This window comes from Brassica oleracea, chromosome C8 (assembly GCF_000695525.1).
Source record: "Brassica oleracea var. oleracea cultivar TO1000 chromosome C8, BOL, whole genome shotgun sequence".
Lineage (NCBI taxonomy): Eukaryota > Viridiplantae > Streptophyta > Magnoliopsida > Brassicales > Brassicaceae > Brassica > Brassica oleracea.
Window position 1 is genome coordinate 36,215,899 of NC_027755.1, and position 15,568 is coordinate 36,231,466.

General features: G+C 35.0%; 3 protein-coding genes and 1 pseudogene across 3 annotated transcripts; 3 read left to right on the forward strand and 1 right to left on the reverse strand.

Annotated features, from left to right (window-relative positions):
- Positions 1-5,134: 5,134 nt before the first annotated feature.
- Positions 5,135-8,355, forward strand: LOC106311666 (sugar transporter ERD6-like 4). The gene is made up of 18 exons (XM_013748917.1): positions 5,135-5,244; positions 5,321-5,551; positions 5,651-5,713; positions 5,795-5,884; positions 5,983-6,042; positions 6,122-6,187; positions 6,279-6,344; positions 6,452-6,527; positions 6,615-6,679; positions 6,770-6,862; positions 6,944-7,024; positions 7,104-7,188; positions 7,281-7,327; positions 7,411-7,473; positions 7,549-7,608; positions 7,687-7,752; positions 7,845-7,904; positions 7,979-8,355. Exons 2-18 carry the CDS (start codon positions 5,357-5,359, stop codon positions 8,204-8,206), a joined length of 1,464 nt encoding a protein of 487 aa, XP_013604371.1. The 5' UTR covers positions 5,135-5,244; positions 5,321-5,356; the 3' UTR covers positions 8,207-8,355.
- A 42-nt stretch (positions 8,356-8,397) lies between these two features.
- LOC106311667 (3-ketoacyl-CoA synthase 4-like) lies at positions 8,398-10,515 on the reverse strand. The gene has a single exon (XM_013748918.1). It carries the CDS (start codon positions 10,151-10,153, stop codon positions 8,618-8,620), a length of 1,536 nt encoding a protein of 511 aa, XP_013604372.1. The 5' UTR covers positions 10,154-10,515; the 3' UTR covers positions 8,398-8,617.
- Positions 10,516-11,683: 1,168 nt separating this feature from the next.
- LOC106311668 (uncharacterized protein At1g01500-like) lies at positions 11,684-13,552 on the forward strand. Its single transcript, XM_013748919.1, has 2 exons — positions 11,684-12,990; positions 13,164-13,552. The coding sequence occupies exons 1-2, from the start codon at positions 12,304-12,306 to the stop codon at positions 13,377-13,379; spliced, it is 903 nt and encodes a 300-aa protein (XP_013604373.1). The 5' UTR covers positions 11,684-12,303; the 3' UTR covers positions 13,380-13,552.
- Positions 13,553-14,377: 825 nt separating this feature from the next.
- Positions 14,378-15,568, forward strand: part of LOC106310886 — a 7,593-nt pseudogene continuing 6,402 nt past the window's right edge.

Sequence of the window (15,568 nt, forward strand, 5' to 3'; positions counted from 1 at the left end):
TGATCATAGTGCTTGATGAGTAGATGATCATAGTGCTTGAGTTGGTAAATGGGTGGATGATCATTCCAATGTTTATCTTATAACATATTCTTCGTTTTCGAAGATTTTTGTTATTTCAAAATCTAAAATGTTTTTGACATTTTTATGGTAATTTTAATTTTATTAAAAACTATTTATCAATTTTATTTTATAGTATTTTGTAAGCATTTTTATAGTATTCTGATGGATCATTTAGTTCGTTGATTTTAGGTTGATTAGAGGTAGCCAAAATTGGTATAATTGCTTGAAACTAATCTTTCCTTAATCTGTGAAGGTTGATGTTAAAGCATTTTGTGAACCTATTGAAACTTGTGTTTTAATGTGTACTAAGTGATGACCCGCGGTTTGCGAGGAGTGGACGAATTAAAAAAAAATTATGATTATCAATTTATAAGTATAAAAAAGGTAAAAAATCAAAGTAACAAACAAGGATCCTAACAAATAATACATAGTATATGACACAATTTTGTAACTTTTGATATACAAATCAATTAAAACAAACAGTTTGGACTTTTGATGTACTTTGCTATCATGATTAAACGAAAATAGAATAATTAAGAGTAATAGTCTTCTTAATAAACTAATATGTTATAGGTTTTCACAATTTTATACTGTTTCGCCGAATCCCTAAAATAGAAAAAGGATAAATGTAATCTATTAACAATAATAGTTGCCAAATTAAACGGGCAGATCAAGACATACATGTAAAAATATGTGCCATTATTATGACACATAGACTTCTTTGGCTTCGAGTTGGAGATAAAATTCATGGCTTTCATTTTCTGTTTTTGTTCTCGGTTGTGATACCGTAGTTAAAAGTTTAGTATGATATTTATATATTCACAATTGTTAGGGTTTAGACCGCGTCAATTCAATCCGAGAACCAATATGAAAAAATCAATCTGAGAAGTCTCTTATTGTTTGATCCCTCTTTGAAAATTTTGGAAAGTATTAAATGCAAGTATATATAATATATGCAATAACATTAAAAATTATATTTGACTATAAACTTAACCAGATTTTAGTTTTATATATTGACTAAATAAACTCATACTACCATTAATGTTGATTTTGAAATTAAAAGTCTCCTATTACCATTAATGTTGATTTCGGAATTATCTTAAATGGTGACCATATCAAAATTTTATTTGACTATAACTTAACGGGATTTGAGTTTTATACATTGACTAAATAAACTCCTATTACCATTAATGTTAGTTTCGAAATTAAAAGTCTTGGTACTTAAGTTAAGGGATTTCATTTTTAAATTAAAAGTCTTTTGAATACAATCAGTCATATAATCGTTAATATATGAAAAAAAAATCGAGACCAGCCTGTTTAAACCAATAACGATTCGAAACCGTCTCAAGAAGTTGTTATAACATCAGTTTATGCCTGAGATGGAATGAATGAGACCAAATGTTGATATTTATAAAGAAGTACTGATGTTTTATCAATCTTATGTTGCATACGATTAGTATAGGAAATGTACCTAACTACATTTAAGGAAAAAATCTCGAACCATAAATTTATTCTAATTTTCATACGAATGCAGTATTGACTCTGACTTTGACTAAAATATTTCTGTGATCACATAATTTGCGTATATTCTGCCACATAATTTGTCACACATACAATTAATGGCTTGCTTTATTAGTAAACTATTTATACAATAAACGCTTGTGATCATGTTAATACATACATTTCTTATAACTTTTTTTTTCTTTTTTTTTGAAAAAAGGGCAATACATTTCTTATAACTTCCATACGATAATTGGTTTGACTCCTTCACAAACATTCACTCACATTAATAGAGAAATGTATATATGGACGAAAATAATGCCATATATATTCTCTCGAAAATCCCTTTTTGTATTTGACATCCCCATGTATATAAGATTTAGCATGCGTGTTAACCATATATAATACATATATAAACATGAACATAAGGGAATATATTATGGTTTTACCTTATAGTTAATATCATATAACTTTGCAAAGTAAGAAAACCCTCTGTTAAATAGTTTATCCAATTATCAGTGTACCAAAGAGAGAAACTATATGAAACAAATTATAAAATTGTTTCTGTTACTACTAACCAAAATTTATGAATCTTTGATTTACTGTATAACAAAACCACTAAAAATATGTTTGTTTCAAACATCAAATAAGACAATGTTCACATACTATAATAGATTGGTGACCATGTTCATAATCAACAGAATAAGATATGTGACAATGTTCACATACTACAATATATACTATCTAATAATAAATATCTTACTATGTTTTTTAACAAATCTTGGTTATCTCGTAAGTAGTCCATAACTGTTAGCATAAGTGAAACTCATGTTTTTGTCAAGCACCGCAAAAATATAATGTTACCGTTTTCTTTCTCACCGCAAGAAAGATGCATAAAATGAAACATATACTATAATCCATTTTTAGTATTATTTGGCAATGACGTTACATGTAATTAGTCTAGTCTAAGTAAGAGAATGCTATTTAATAAAGGATGTGAGGTGAATTCTAGTGATGACACACCTAAGCAATGGTAAACTTGTTAATCAAACATGAGAACAAGGTTTAATGTTAATAATGCTTGTCAAATAATAAGAAGGAGATTTAACCTCATGAGTTCAACTGACATTTAATTCATTATGTTGTTAGACATAATAATTGGAGATACGATGAGTGAAAAAATTATAAAACTGTATTTTGAGTTCAAGAATGGTTTTTCATTAATTTTCTAACTAATTATTTGCATTCATGTTTTGATTTCCTGTGAATTTTCTAATGCGTAATGCTTTTATTCCATCGTTTTAGATTTACTACTTTTACTAGTTTATTTCCAAACAATAATCTGTGTGTCTTATATCTTGATCTAAACTCATATTGAAGTGTATATTGTATCTTTTGTATATATGATCCGGTACTATTACTGTCTACTTTAATGTGCATTCGCAGTTAGTTTATCATAGTAAAATTTGAGTGATTAGTTGTTGGACCAATATCCATATACATGAATCGACAGTTAAGCCGAATCTAGTTATGAGTCAATTTTGTCTCGACTTGGCGGCTGATGGTTTAGTATGAATTCACAACTCTTTGTAATTGTCTATTGTCATTAACCTTGTTAAAACTTGTCCACACTATATACTATGCTCATTTTGTGACTTTTCAAGATACAAATTTAGGATACGCATTTATCTTTCAAAACGAACTTCAAATTAAACATAGGTCTTAAAATTGAGTTTCAGGAGAAGGGCTTGAACAGATTGAGAAACCTGAGAGTCATGAAAACTATATAAGAACTTCAAATTCTCGAACGTTTAGAATATTGGAAAAACGGAAACAATCTCTTATATATTAAAGGAGAAACATTGTAATAAATGCTTTCACACTAAACTGGATACATGTCACGTATAGAAGCATTGTAATAAAAATACTAAAATGGACACATGTCACATGTAGAGAGTTTCTCATCCAAACTCTACATAAATATGTTCACACTATGTACTTTACGTTTTTTTAATATAAAACTCACATGCATGGTTTTTTTTTTACGTTATTTTTACTGTTTACGAATAGAGTTGGACAAATTATTCGTAAATTTTGATTTGATTCGTGATCCATTTTGATTCGAACCGAAAAATCCGGATATCCGTTACTCTACGAAGCAAATCAAATACTAAAATGCAATGTCCGTAAGAAAAAGCGAATCACAAATATCAATATTTATAGGAACGGATATCCAATTTGATCTGTTATATGCATATATATATACACACATATTCAAAGAATTATATATAAGTTATATATTATAGTTTATATAAATTTTACAATATTTTTGTTTTTAAATAATTTCATTTTAAGAATTTTATTTTTCATGTATTATTTTGAAAAAATGTCATTTAATATTAATTAACAGTATCTTTATATATTTTTATTAACCATCTTTATATACTTTTACATATACATATATGTGCACATTGACGTGAGCACCTTATAACTAAGTATTTACCACAACTGAAATAACTATTTTTGTTTGAAGTTAAAATATTCTTTTTTCTTAATGCTTCTTTCACTATCGACCAAATTATAGTAAAATAATGTGTCTTAATAATTTTTTTCTTCTTTTTTTAACTATTATCCGTTTAGAAACTATAATATGAAACTATTGGTTCGACATCACGACTATCCAAGATTCATAACATGAAAACAAACAAATAATAGTAATTTTTGATTATCACAAGAAAAAAAAACCAAAACATTAAACATTTTAACCGAAAAAAACAAATAAATATTGATTTAAAATGATAGTTATATTTTAGAAGATTAAAAACAAAAAAAAAACTTAAAACTGAACCGATATCCAGATTAGTGGCTCCTTATTAAAAAATAACGAAACTAATAATCACTTTCCTAAAATAACGAAACTAATAATCACATTCCGCGGAAGGCGCCGGTTATTACCTAGCGTTATGTATTGTCGAAATAAATGTTTTATTTGTCTACATCATGTGAAAATATTGACAACCATGCAATATATTTTCGAGCTTATCTGAATAATGATGTCACTTGCATGTTCTAGATTAGAAAATATCTTCGAAGTAGACGGCTTACCTCAAAAAAGAAAGTTTTCTAAACACAATTAGTGGTAATTTTGTCTCTTACCATTAGTTAGATAACTCAACTTGTGATCGATATGTCAGACGACTATTTGATAGTATTAAAGAAAAATAAAGTACGAAGTAACAATTTTATGGTGCAAATATTATTTTATATATTGTAATTAGTCACTTTGTAAATGTCTAAAAGCAGATTAACTAGTAGTAGAAGGAAGATAAATAATACTAGTATAAACTAGTGGTCGTATACGTAAACATGCATCAATGGTTCAATAAAACCCATGCAAAAAACCAACAATTCAATTCGATTATAATACAAAAAGGATTGCATAAGGATATATTAACTTCTTCTTTTTTGAAATGTATTTAATTTCAAAAGACAGTCTCTCTCTTTGAACTCTACACATATTAGTATTTTTAATTAAGGAGACGTGTCTGTTGGGTGGAAAACTCTGAAACTGTCTACGTCTATCCAGGCATTGGCTCCTGAAAGCATGATGGTCATTTAACATAACATCAAAAGAGAAGACGTCCTTCGAATCTCATCCGACCATTTTTTTCTTTTTTTCCTTCGGTAAGAATAAGATCATACGAAGCTCAGTTCTTTCGGCATTTTTTGAGAAGACGTAAAGCTTTTTGTTTCTCTGTAGATCACGTACGATTTTGTAAAGATCGATTCAGAAGAGATGAGTAACAGAGATGATACGGAAGAGGGAAGGAGTGATCTTCGACGCCCCTTCTTACACACGGGAAGCTGGTACCGGATGGGTTCCAGACAATCTAGCATGTTGGAATCGTCTCTTGTTATTCGAGACAGCTCCATTTCTGTCCTAGCTTGTGTCTTGATCGTTGCTCTTGGTCCTATTCAATTCGGTTTCACTGTAATACAAAACCAATAAAAAATCTCAGCTTTATTAATTTTACCAATGGAACTTAATTAGAATGTGGAATGTTCTGATATTTTTGTTTTTGTTGTTTAGTGTGGTTATTCCTCTCCAACTCAAGCTGCTATTACTAAGGATCTTGGCTTAACTGTTTCAGAGGTAATAAAAACCTCCCATCTTTATCTAACAACTGTCTGTTTTTTAGTGTTATGACATTTAGGGTTCATTTTTGATGTGTAGTACTCTGTGTTTGGGTCTCTATCCAATGTGGGTGCTATGGTTGGCGCAATTGCAAGTGGTCAGATTGCAGAATACATGGGGAGAAAAGGGGTAAAAAGATAGTTTTATATCTTAGCTCCTAAAGTTATCTATCATTTTTTCATGTAATATCTTCTTACTTTTTAATTAATGTATCTGTTTTTGACAAGTCTCTGATGATTGCTGCAATTCCCAATATTATGGGCTGGCTTTCTATATCTTTTGCAAAAGTAAGTGTTTGGTGGTTTCTGATAATGTTTGACTTTCCTCTCTAACTCTGGGACTCATATCCTTCTTGGTTTTGTTTAGGATACTTCTTTTCTTTACATGGGAAGACTGTTAGAAGGTTTTGGCGTTGGGATCATCTCTTATACGGTAAAAAAAACTAGACTCAAGTAGCTCTTTGCTTTCAGCAATTTTTTTGGAATAACTGAATAAACATATATATGTACACGATTCTGGATAGGTGCCTGTATATATAGCCGAGATCGCTCCACAGAACATGAGAGGAGCCTTAGGTTCAGTAAACCAGGTTTGGCATATGTTTATATTAGATTCACTTTTCTTTTTGTTGCATTTTATGATCTGATTATTTTTTTAACATTAACATTAAAACATTGGATGTTTTTGTGTTTATAGCTTTCTGTAACAGTTGGGATAATGTTGGCATACTTACTCGGTCTCTTTGTTCCATGGAGAATTCTTGCAGTTTTGGGTTAACTCTTGATAACATTTTGAACTTGTCTTTACAGAAACCATACGGTCTAATCACACTTTCTTGATTGTCTTGTTTTGTCATTAGGAGTATTGCCATGTACATTATTGATACCGGGTCTTTTCTTCATTCCTGAATCTCCTCGGTGGCTGGTAAGTCTTTATAACCCATATATTGGTTGCATTATTTCTTTATTAATTATTCTCTTTTTTTTTCTTGTTGTGTTTGTGTCATGTATGTAGGCAAAGATGGGTTTGACAGATGATTTTGAAACTTCCTTGCAAGTTCTTCGTGGTTTTGATACTGACATTACCATTGAGGTTAATGAAATCAAGGTATTGACTAAAGTGAAACATGACACTGGTTTCATTATGTTCATGATTGCTGAATGGGTTGTTAATTTTATCAATATACAGAGATCTGTGGCCTCATCTGGCAAACGTTCTGCAATTCGGTTTGTGGACCTCAAGCGTAGGAGATACTATTTTCCATTGATGGTACAGTACTTACTCTCACCTCTGGAAGCTAAACTGTGAGAGAAGCTCACATGTTTCGTCTAATATATGTGTGTTACAGGTTGGTATAGGACTGCTTGTACTTCAACAACTTGGAGGAATCAACGGTGTCTTGTTCTATTCGAGTACAATTTTTGCATCTGCAGGTAAGAGTCTCAAACCTTTGTCTTTGACTTTTGGAACGTTCCTTAGAGATAATAAACATTGCTTCTCTGTTCCATTTGTTTTTTTCACTTAGGGGTCTCATCGAGTAATGTGGCAACATTTGGAGTTGGTGCTGTTCAGGTAATGTAACTTCAATCAATATAGCGTCAATATAGAAGACATTTGATTTGGTTTATAACCCTCATCTGTTCCTTCTAAACCAGGTAATGGCCACTGCAGTAGCTACATGGTTGGTTGATAAATCAGGTCGCAGACTTTTGCTCATGGTGAGGATTATTTGAGACTCATAAGATTTAATTATATATGCAAACAAAATATTAGTTGTTCCTCTTAAAATGCAGATCTCTTCTATAGAGATGACGATTAGCCTAGTGATTGTAGCAGTTGCGTTTTACCTTAAGGTACTCTATAAACTTTTGAGAAAATATTTTTAAAATGTAGAGTTTCACTTCGATACCAAGTTTGTAATCTCTTGTTAGGAATTTGTATCACCTGATTCCAATATGTACAACATTCTAAGCATGGTCTCTGTAGTTGGAGTTGTGGTAAGTTTCTTGTATATAAACATTCACACATTGTTATACCAAAAAAATTAGCATTTGTGCTTAATCTTGCTTACTTTTCTTCTTCTTTTCAGGCTATGGTTATTGCTTGCTCTCTAGGAATGGGACCAATCCCATGGCTGATTATGTCTGAGGTATCAGAATATTAAGCATGCTACTTGATGTTAAAATAAGAGCTAAATCTAATCTCTTATGTTTGCAATAACAGATTCTTCCAGTGAATATAAAAGGTTTAGCCGGAAGTATAGCAACTTTGGCCAACTGGTTCGTGTCGTGGTTAGTCACAATGACAGCAAATATGCTCTTAGCATGGAGCAGTGGGGGAACTTTTACTCTCTATGCTTTGGTCTGTGGATTCACCGTGGCCTTTGTGAGTCTTTGGGTTCCTGAGACTAAAGGCAAAACACTTGAAGAAATTCAAGCATTGTTCAGATGATTCTATACAAGGAGAAGAAGACAGACAACATACATTTTTCACTTTTGTTTTTGTCCATTACAGATCATTCTTTTGTCCTCTCTGTCTTTATTTCCTGCTTTGTTCAGCATGTTTTCCACCAGCTATTTTGCAAATTCCATAATAAAAAATAGAATTATTTTGATCCACAACTTTAGTTAAAATATCCATACTTCCATTTTATTTTATTTTCATTTATTATTTTGTGAATTTGTCATTACACAACTAAGAATTGAACACATGATGCATGACCTCAAGAAATGTAACTCAAAAATATCACAAAAAGCTCCCAAAACATAATAAAAACAACAAGAACATTGACATTTGCCAAAGACCAAAAACAGAACACAACCATGGATACTGATTAGTCTCTCCAATTTCCTCAAACAAAGCCTAATAACTTAAGGTTACAGGATACTTATCAATACAATCTTCCCAAGGACTGTCCTTAGATGGTTTCACATTCCTCAAAGCTTCCCAAACCGCACTGTTACACTTAAACCCACTCCCAAACGCAATCTGCCAAACCCGGTTGCCTCTCCTCATCCTTCCTTTAGCCTCAATGTAAGCCAGCTCATACCAAATGGAGCTAGAAGACGTGTTCCCGAACCTATGAAGAGTCATCCTCGAAGCCTCGACATGAACCGGCGAAAGCTGCAGATTCTTCTCCAACTCATCTATCACAGCTCTTCCACCAGCATGGATACAGAAATGCTCGAACGCAAGTTTGAAATCCGGAATATACGGTTTAACCTTACCGTTAAAAAGCTTCTTCACAACAAGAGTCAGGAAGAAGAGAATCTGCTCGCTTATCGGTAACACAAGAGGACCCAACGTGGTGATATTAGTCTTGAGAGTCTCCCCAGCAATAGCCATCAGCTCTTTCGACAAGGACACACCGGTTCTCCCCGTGTCGTCCTGTTCTTGATACACGCAACGGAAAGCCTTGTCGTCTGCTCCACGGTGTGTCCTGACCACGTGCGAAAGCATGTACTTGGACCTTCTCTTGTCCCTAGACTTGTTGGACAGCAGAACCGCGGAGCCTCCGACGCGGAACAAGCAGTTAGGAATCAACATTGCTTTCTTGTTACCGAAGTACCAGTTCTGAGTAATGTTCTCCGTGGAGACAACAACCGCGTAAGTGTTCCTATGCACTAACAACATATCTTTAGCGAGATCCACCGCGATGACCCCCGCGCTGCATCCCATCCCGCCGAGGTTGTAGCTTCTGATGTTACCCCTAAGCTTATACTTATTCACGATCATCGCCGACAGCGAAGGCGTCGGGTTAAAGAGACTACAGTTCACAACCAAGACCCCAATATCCTTCGCCTTCACGTTCGTGTTCGTGAACAGCTTATCCAACGCGCCGAACATGACCTGCTCAGCTTCTTCTCTAGCGGCGGCCATCGAGATCGTGGGCGGGACGTGGTGCATAGCCTCGGGGAGGTACGTGTCCTCTCCCAGACCAGACCGCTCGAGGATCTTGCGCTGGAACTCGAGGGAGGACTCGTCGAAGTCTCCGGTGAGTGTAGAGTGGTTCATGAAGCGAGAGACGGGAACCTTGAGGCGGTCAGGCGGGAGGTAACAGGAGAAGTCCACCAAGTAAATGGGCCTGGGCCGGGTCATTACGTAGACGGTTAAACCGAAGACAAGGACGGCGGAGCAGGCGATGATGCTGACGAGATTGTACTGGAGATGGATCCAGAGCTGGCGGAGATCTTCCGGGTCGGTCTGAGACGCTTCGACGGAGATAACGACGGCGAGGGGGAGGAGACAGAGAGCCAGGAGATTCGAGATTAGGTAATGGTAGCCTAGCTTCACGTACTTGAGATTCACGCTCTGGAGAAAGTCCGGTAGGATCCGGGTTTGTCGGATCTGTACTCCGACTGAACCGTCACCGTGTCGTGAATCTCCGGCACCGTCCATGGTTGAGAGATGAGATTTGTTGAACTGACGGAACAAAGAGAGTCTTTGTTTTTTTTTTGTACGGAGGTGTAAACTGGAGAATGCTGTCTTTAAAAAATTAAGGAACGTAAAGGAGACAACTTTGACGATGACCCACCAAAAAAAAAAAAAAATCAGAGAGATTGGATTTGAACAAGACAGAGATGTTAGAAGCAAAGGAGAGGAAAGGAACAGAAGGTGGTAGATCTAGTGGAGGGTACACGTTTTTTTTGTTTGAAAAAGGAATATTGACGAAGCATACAGGATACAGCAGCAAAGCAAAAAACAGAGTGGCGAGAAGAGAACCAAGAGACGTGAGGCATGTGCGCTGTGTTTTTTTTTTGTTGTTCCTTTTCTCTTTTTATTTATTTTTTGTTACATTGGAATTATTAAAAAAAGATATTATTAGCATCTTGAGAATAGATTCTGTATGACTGTATCTGTAAAAATATGTTTTGATTTTTTTTTTCTTATTAGAAAAGTGTTTGATCGTGTCCCAAATTGGCCGCATATTCCTTTTCTTACGTGAACAAAACTAACTTTTTTTGGTTAAGTTGTAATTTGATAAAATTTGTTAAGATATCACTTTCTCTATTTGTACATCATAAACTGATTAATTTTCGTGATATATTAGAATGGAACAGAGAAGGAATGTACTACTAGTATACTACTAATAATAAAATCCCAAAAACAAAAACTGAAAAGAGTGTGAAAAAGTTACATACCACAATAAAGGGTTTAAAGGAAAGAGATCTCAAAATGTTGACTTTGTAACCATCTAAAAAGGTGAAAATCTTGTGGGAAGTGCTATCCGGATCTGATTGGAAGCTGAGATCTCCATTAAGCTTTTTCAAAACTTTTAAAATCGAGCGTATCTAAACCGTGTTCATTTACAGTGTTATTTATTTGCCTAAACAGTATTCAATGAGCCCGTTGGGCTCATTTACTTAAAAGCCCATTTGTGCTGCTTAAGGGCTGGTTTGTTTATGTCTTATCCATATAAAGAAAACTAGATGTGCCAAAGCCGGTAATACTAGTAGAGGCTGTGGTTAAGGAGGATCAAGAACACATAGAAGCTGAATATGACAGCTTTTTTTACTCATGAACTTGCTTTCAAACAAAACAAAAACTTTTATTTTTCCTTTCTTTAATTTGGATAAGTGTATCATTTTTGTGTTGGGTTTAATCAAATGCACGTCGCTTTCTTTTGTATTAAACAACGAACATGTTTTTTGTTTTATAAAGAAACAACGAACAGTTTTAAACGATAAGATCGTTAGGTCAGAAACGAACACATCATCTTCCACCTCACTAATTATTCTCATCACTGTTTCTGATATTTTTGTTTCTCCCTTTCATCACCCTAGACTTTTTCGTGACTTTACCGACGTTTTAAATAAAGTTGGTTAATTAGATAGATAACCACATGTTTTCCTCAAACAATGACGTACATTAACTATATATCTGCTCAACTTGGTCCATCGCAATCCTCGGACACGCGCTTTGTTCTCATTAGATCGAAAGATAAAGCTGTGATATCTTGGTGGTGGGTTCTACAACTATAATCTTGGCCATAAACAATATTTCCCTTCAAAATCTTCCTTTAATATATGTGGTTGTTACTTTCTTCTTTGGTGAGTTTCATTTTCCTTTTTCCCTCTTATATTAATATTATTCTTTTCATTCTCTTGGGATCTTCATACTTTGAGAAGCTTCGAGTGTTGTTAAACTTAAAGGTAGTTGCTTTGTTCTTGAAGAAACAGAGCATCTTGAAACTTTATTTCTTATCTAGGTCAATCTCGAAAGTTTGAGAGTCTTCTAAGCGTTTGCAAAAGTTTGAGTTCTTTGATTTATCTTAGCGTTTGCGTTTCAATTTTTAGCAGATATATTGTTTGATGTTGTTTGTTATTGCTTCTGTCTATGTGTTTCATGATGAGAATCTTCCATTCTAGGGCATAAAAGATTCTCTTTTTAAGTTTGAAGTATTCCTCGTTTCATGTCCTTAGGACAAGGCTTTCTGTTCCTCAAAACCAGGTCTCTCCTGCCTCTACACACAAGTCTTTTCCGTTTAGATTCCGGAGTGAGAATAAAATCTAGGTTTTAAACACTCATTGATCCTCTTCCTATCGGTCATGGAGGAACCTTGTGAGACACGTAACAACGGTGAAGCCTTTCAAAGACCTAAATATCGTAACTATAACCACATCAGCTCCAGAGTTTCCTCGCCCTGGTTGGATCTGAGAGTGTTCTACGTCAGGATCAGCAATTTCACGGTGGAAGATTCAACCCCTGAAGTCCTCACCATCAATCACATTCCTCTGGATCCAGATACGCTTTTGGAGATAAACGGAGTTAGGATGAGCATGTACTCAGAAGGGTGTACTTCACAGCTTAGGAGGGATCGAGTTGATAAGACATCTGAAGAAGCTACTTATGTAAGCACAGACAATATCAGGTTAAATGGTAGCGTGAAGTTTGAGGTTTATGACAAAAACGAGCTAGTCTTGTCTGGAACCCTTGAAATGTCTGATGGCACGGGGGAATCGAATAGTCAGTGGAACATGACTTGTGAAGCTGAGATCACTACAGTGCCTGGTTTCCTAAAGGAGAAGAGAAAAAACGGTCAAGAGTTATTGCCAACATTGCCAACTATAGAGGTCTATGTAACTGGTTGCTTCTCAGGAACACCCATCATCTTAACCAAGACTCTACAGCTTGGTTCGAGAAAGAAACAGAATAGAAGAATGGCGTTGGATTCAATACCGGAGTATGAAACGGCAGAGCCTCAGAAAATCATCTCATCTGAGCTCAATTTTCAGGTAACTTTCAAGATATAGCATTTAACTGGTAGGAACTAGAGTCTTGTAGTAAAAATTCAATGAGAGTTATTGAATAGATGCAAGTATGAGAAGTACCTAGCAAAGATAATCCTTCGAATTATGTAATGGTCGATGTCCTAATTAAGTTTATCATTTTTTTTGTGTGTATGTAGGCAACAGAATACGCAAATTACAAAGAGGAATACGAAGGAGACATGTACTGGAAAAGTGATCAGTGCTTGGATGGAGAGATGTCATGGTTCAATGCAGGTGTAAGGGTTGGTGTTGGGATTGGACTTGGCGTCTGTGTTGGTCTTGGCATTGGTGCCGGTCTTCTCGTTCGTACTTATCAATCAACTACAAGAAACTTCAGGAGGAGGCTTCTCTAGTTTAAATAATATACTGTATATGCATTTGCAGAAGTTCACCTTGAAATTTTGAAAGAATACTTATATATTTTAATTGTTTGTATTTTGGTTGCAATTGTGAATCAAACACTTTGGTGTGAGATTGTTGATATCTGTTTTTGTGTAGATAAGAGATTGAGAGTGTAGCTTTTGTATTTAGAAATTGGCACATGAGGATATGATTAGATAAGTCTACAGATCCTAATTCACTGACTTGCATCAATGGCTTAAAAAACTAAGAGTTCAATAATAAGAGGTTTGAATTTCAAATCCCAGAAAAAGAACAAATTACAGATGAGGAAAAGATTAGATACAGATCCTAATTCACTGACTTTGTATCAATCGCTTAAAAAAAGTATTTAAAATATCCTTTTATATATAAGTCGAAGCAATCATTTTGTATCTGTTTTAGAAAAAATAATGAAATTGTTGAAAAAAACGAATTATTGCAGATTGTTGAAATCTTGTTAGTGCAATGGTTTAACAAAAAGTTCAATTTCGAAGAAAATGAATTATGCATAAAACACAGATACATATTGACTACTCGTTTTATTGATAGCAAATATAAGAGTCAAGATGAAGCTAATCAATCTAGTTGATCTTGAAGTTTCTATCTTTTGTCAAGAATTGTCTCACGATGAATTTTCTCACAAGCGTATTTCAAAACGCTTTGAACCGTGTTAATTGATCATTTGTAGAGCATGTTTAGAAAATTAAACGGTTTGATGGTTCATCTTTCAAACAAGACGGCGTTGATTATTTGACCTTAAGCTATCAGAAACTCGCCATTGGTTGATTTATATATACTTGGACGATAACTGTTTACGACGTACACCGCCAAAACTTGTCCTATGACATATATCTCACAAATTCTTTTAAATCTTGAGACTATTAGGTTCCTAGTAGCCGGTGCATTCCTGAGAGTTTGGTTTAATTTGCTTTGTTTAGCAAGGAACAAGTTTCGATCAGCAAGAGAAGTCATGAGGAGCAACACCAATTACTCCTTGTCGATTCTTCTCTCCCTTCTAACTTATGCTCATCCTTGCTTCAAAAGTTGTCACTCTTTCGGGCTTGTGCCAATCCGAATCATGTGGAGGTATTAAGATTCAGTACCCATTTGGAATCCAAGAACGTTGCTATCTCAACGAATGGTACAAAGTGGAATGCCGAAACTCTACTATCCCCTTCCTTCCCAAGATGGGCATAGAAGTTGTGAATATATCATTTTCAGGTGATGAAGAGGGTGGCTATTATGGTTCTAGTCGGTCATTCGGATCGCTTCGTGTACAGAACCCGATAACATCTGTTGGATGTTCAAGAAATGGACAAGAGTCTGGACGGGTTCTGAATTTGACGGACAGCCCATTTTTCTTTGGGAGAGGGAACAGCCTTGTAGCTGTTGGTTGCAACAGCAAGGCGTCGTTAACTAACATCGAGCCGGCTAAGTTGGACTGCGAGTTGAACTGCACTGCGACGTTACCTACAAAAAGCGTCCCGTTTTTAGACAACACGGGGTGTTCTAGCAACGGTTTGTCTTATGCTTACCGTTCTCGGGTTTGTGCAAATAACCAAGGGGAAGAAGAAAGAAGCTGTAATGGTAATGGATGTTGTCGTGCAAGTTTACCGGATGACGCTGAGGCTCAACAGGTGATCGGTGTTAGGATAGAGAGCTTTGATCAGGGAAACTCTACAACTGGAGGATGCAGGGTCGCTTTCTTAACCGATGAAGTCTACATGTCTTCCAATGCAACTGAACCCCAAAGCTTTTTCGCCAAGGGGTAGCTACAGTTACGATAAGATGGGTTGTTAAGACGACTAATCTTTCCTTCTTGAACTCCTTAAACTGCATAGACTCAGAAGAGTACGATAGTTTACCATATAAAACTCAACAAAGAAGAGCCTGTATATGCAACAATATCACCATTTCTGGGAGCAACTATGCAAACTGTGCATGCAACCGAGGTTATACAGGCAACCCATACCTCTTAAACGGATGCCAAGGTTAGTAAAATTGTTTCTTAGCTTCTCTCTTGTTTGTGTGTCTAGAAGCAATGCATATCACTTTAGATAATCATCTAGATATCTAATAGATATTAGAGATTTATGTAGGCATGAGACTTATTATCCGAGATCCGGATTCGATCCGAGATCCGGATTCGATCCGAGATCCG

Coding starts and splice junctions, on each gene's coding strand:
- LOC106311666 (XM_013748917.1), top strand. CDS start 5,357: ATGAGTAACAGAGATGATACGGAAGAGGGAAGGAGTGATCTTCGACGC. Junction 5,714..5,794: donor TTGGCTTAACTGTTTCAGAG/GTAATAAAAACC, acceptor TTTGATGTGTAG/TACTCTGTGTTTGGGTCTCT. Junction 6,188..6,278: donor TTGGGATCATCTCTTATACG/GTAAAAAAAACT, acceptor GATTCTGGATAG/GTGCCTGTATATATAGCCGA.
- LOC106311667 (XM_013748918.1), bottom strand. CDS start 10,153: ATGGACGGTGCCGGAGATTCACGACACGGTGACGGTTCAGTCGGAGTA.
- LOC106311668 (XM_013748919.1), top strand. CDS start 12,304: ATGGAGGAACCTTGTGAGACACGTAACAACGGTGAAGCCTTTCAAAGA. Junction 12,991..13,163: donor CATCTGAGCTCAATTTTCAG/GTAACTTTCAAG, acceptor GTGTGTATGTAG/GCAACAGAATACGCAAATTA.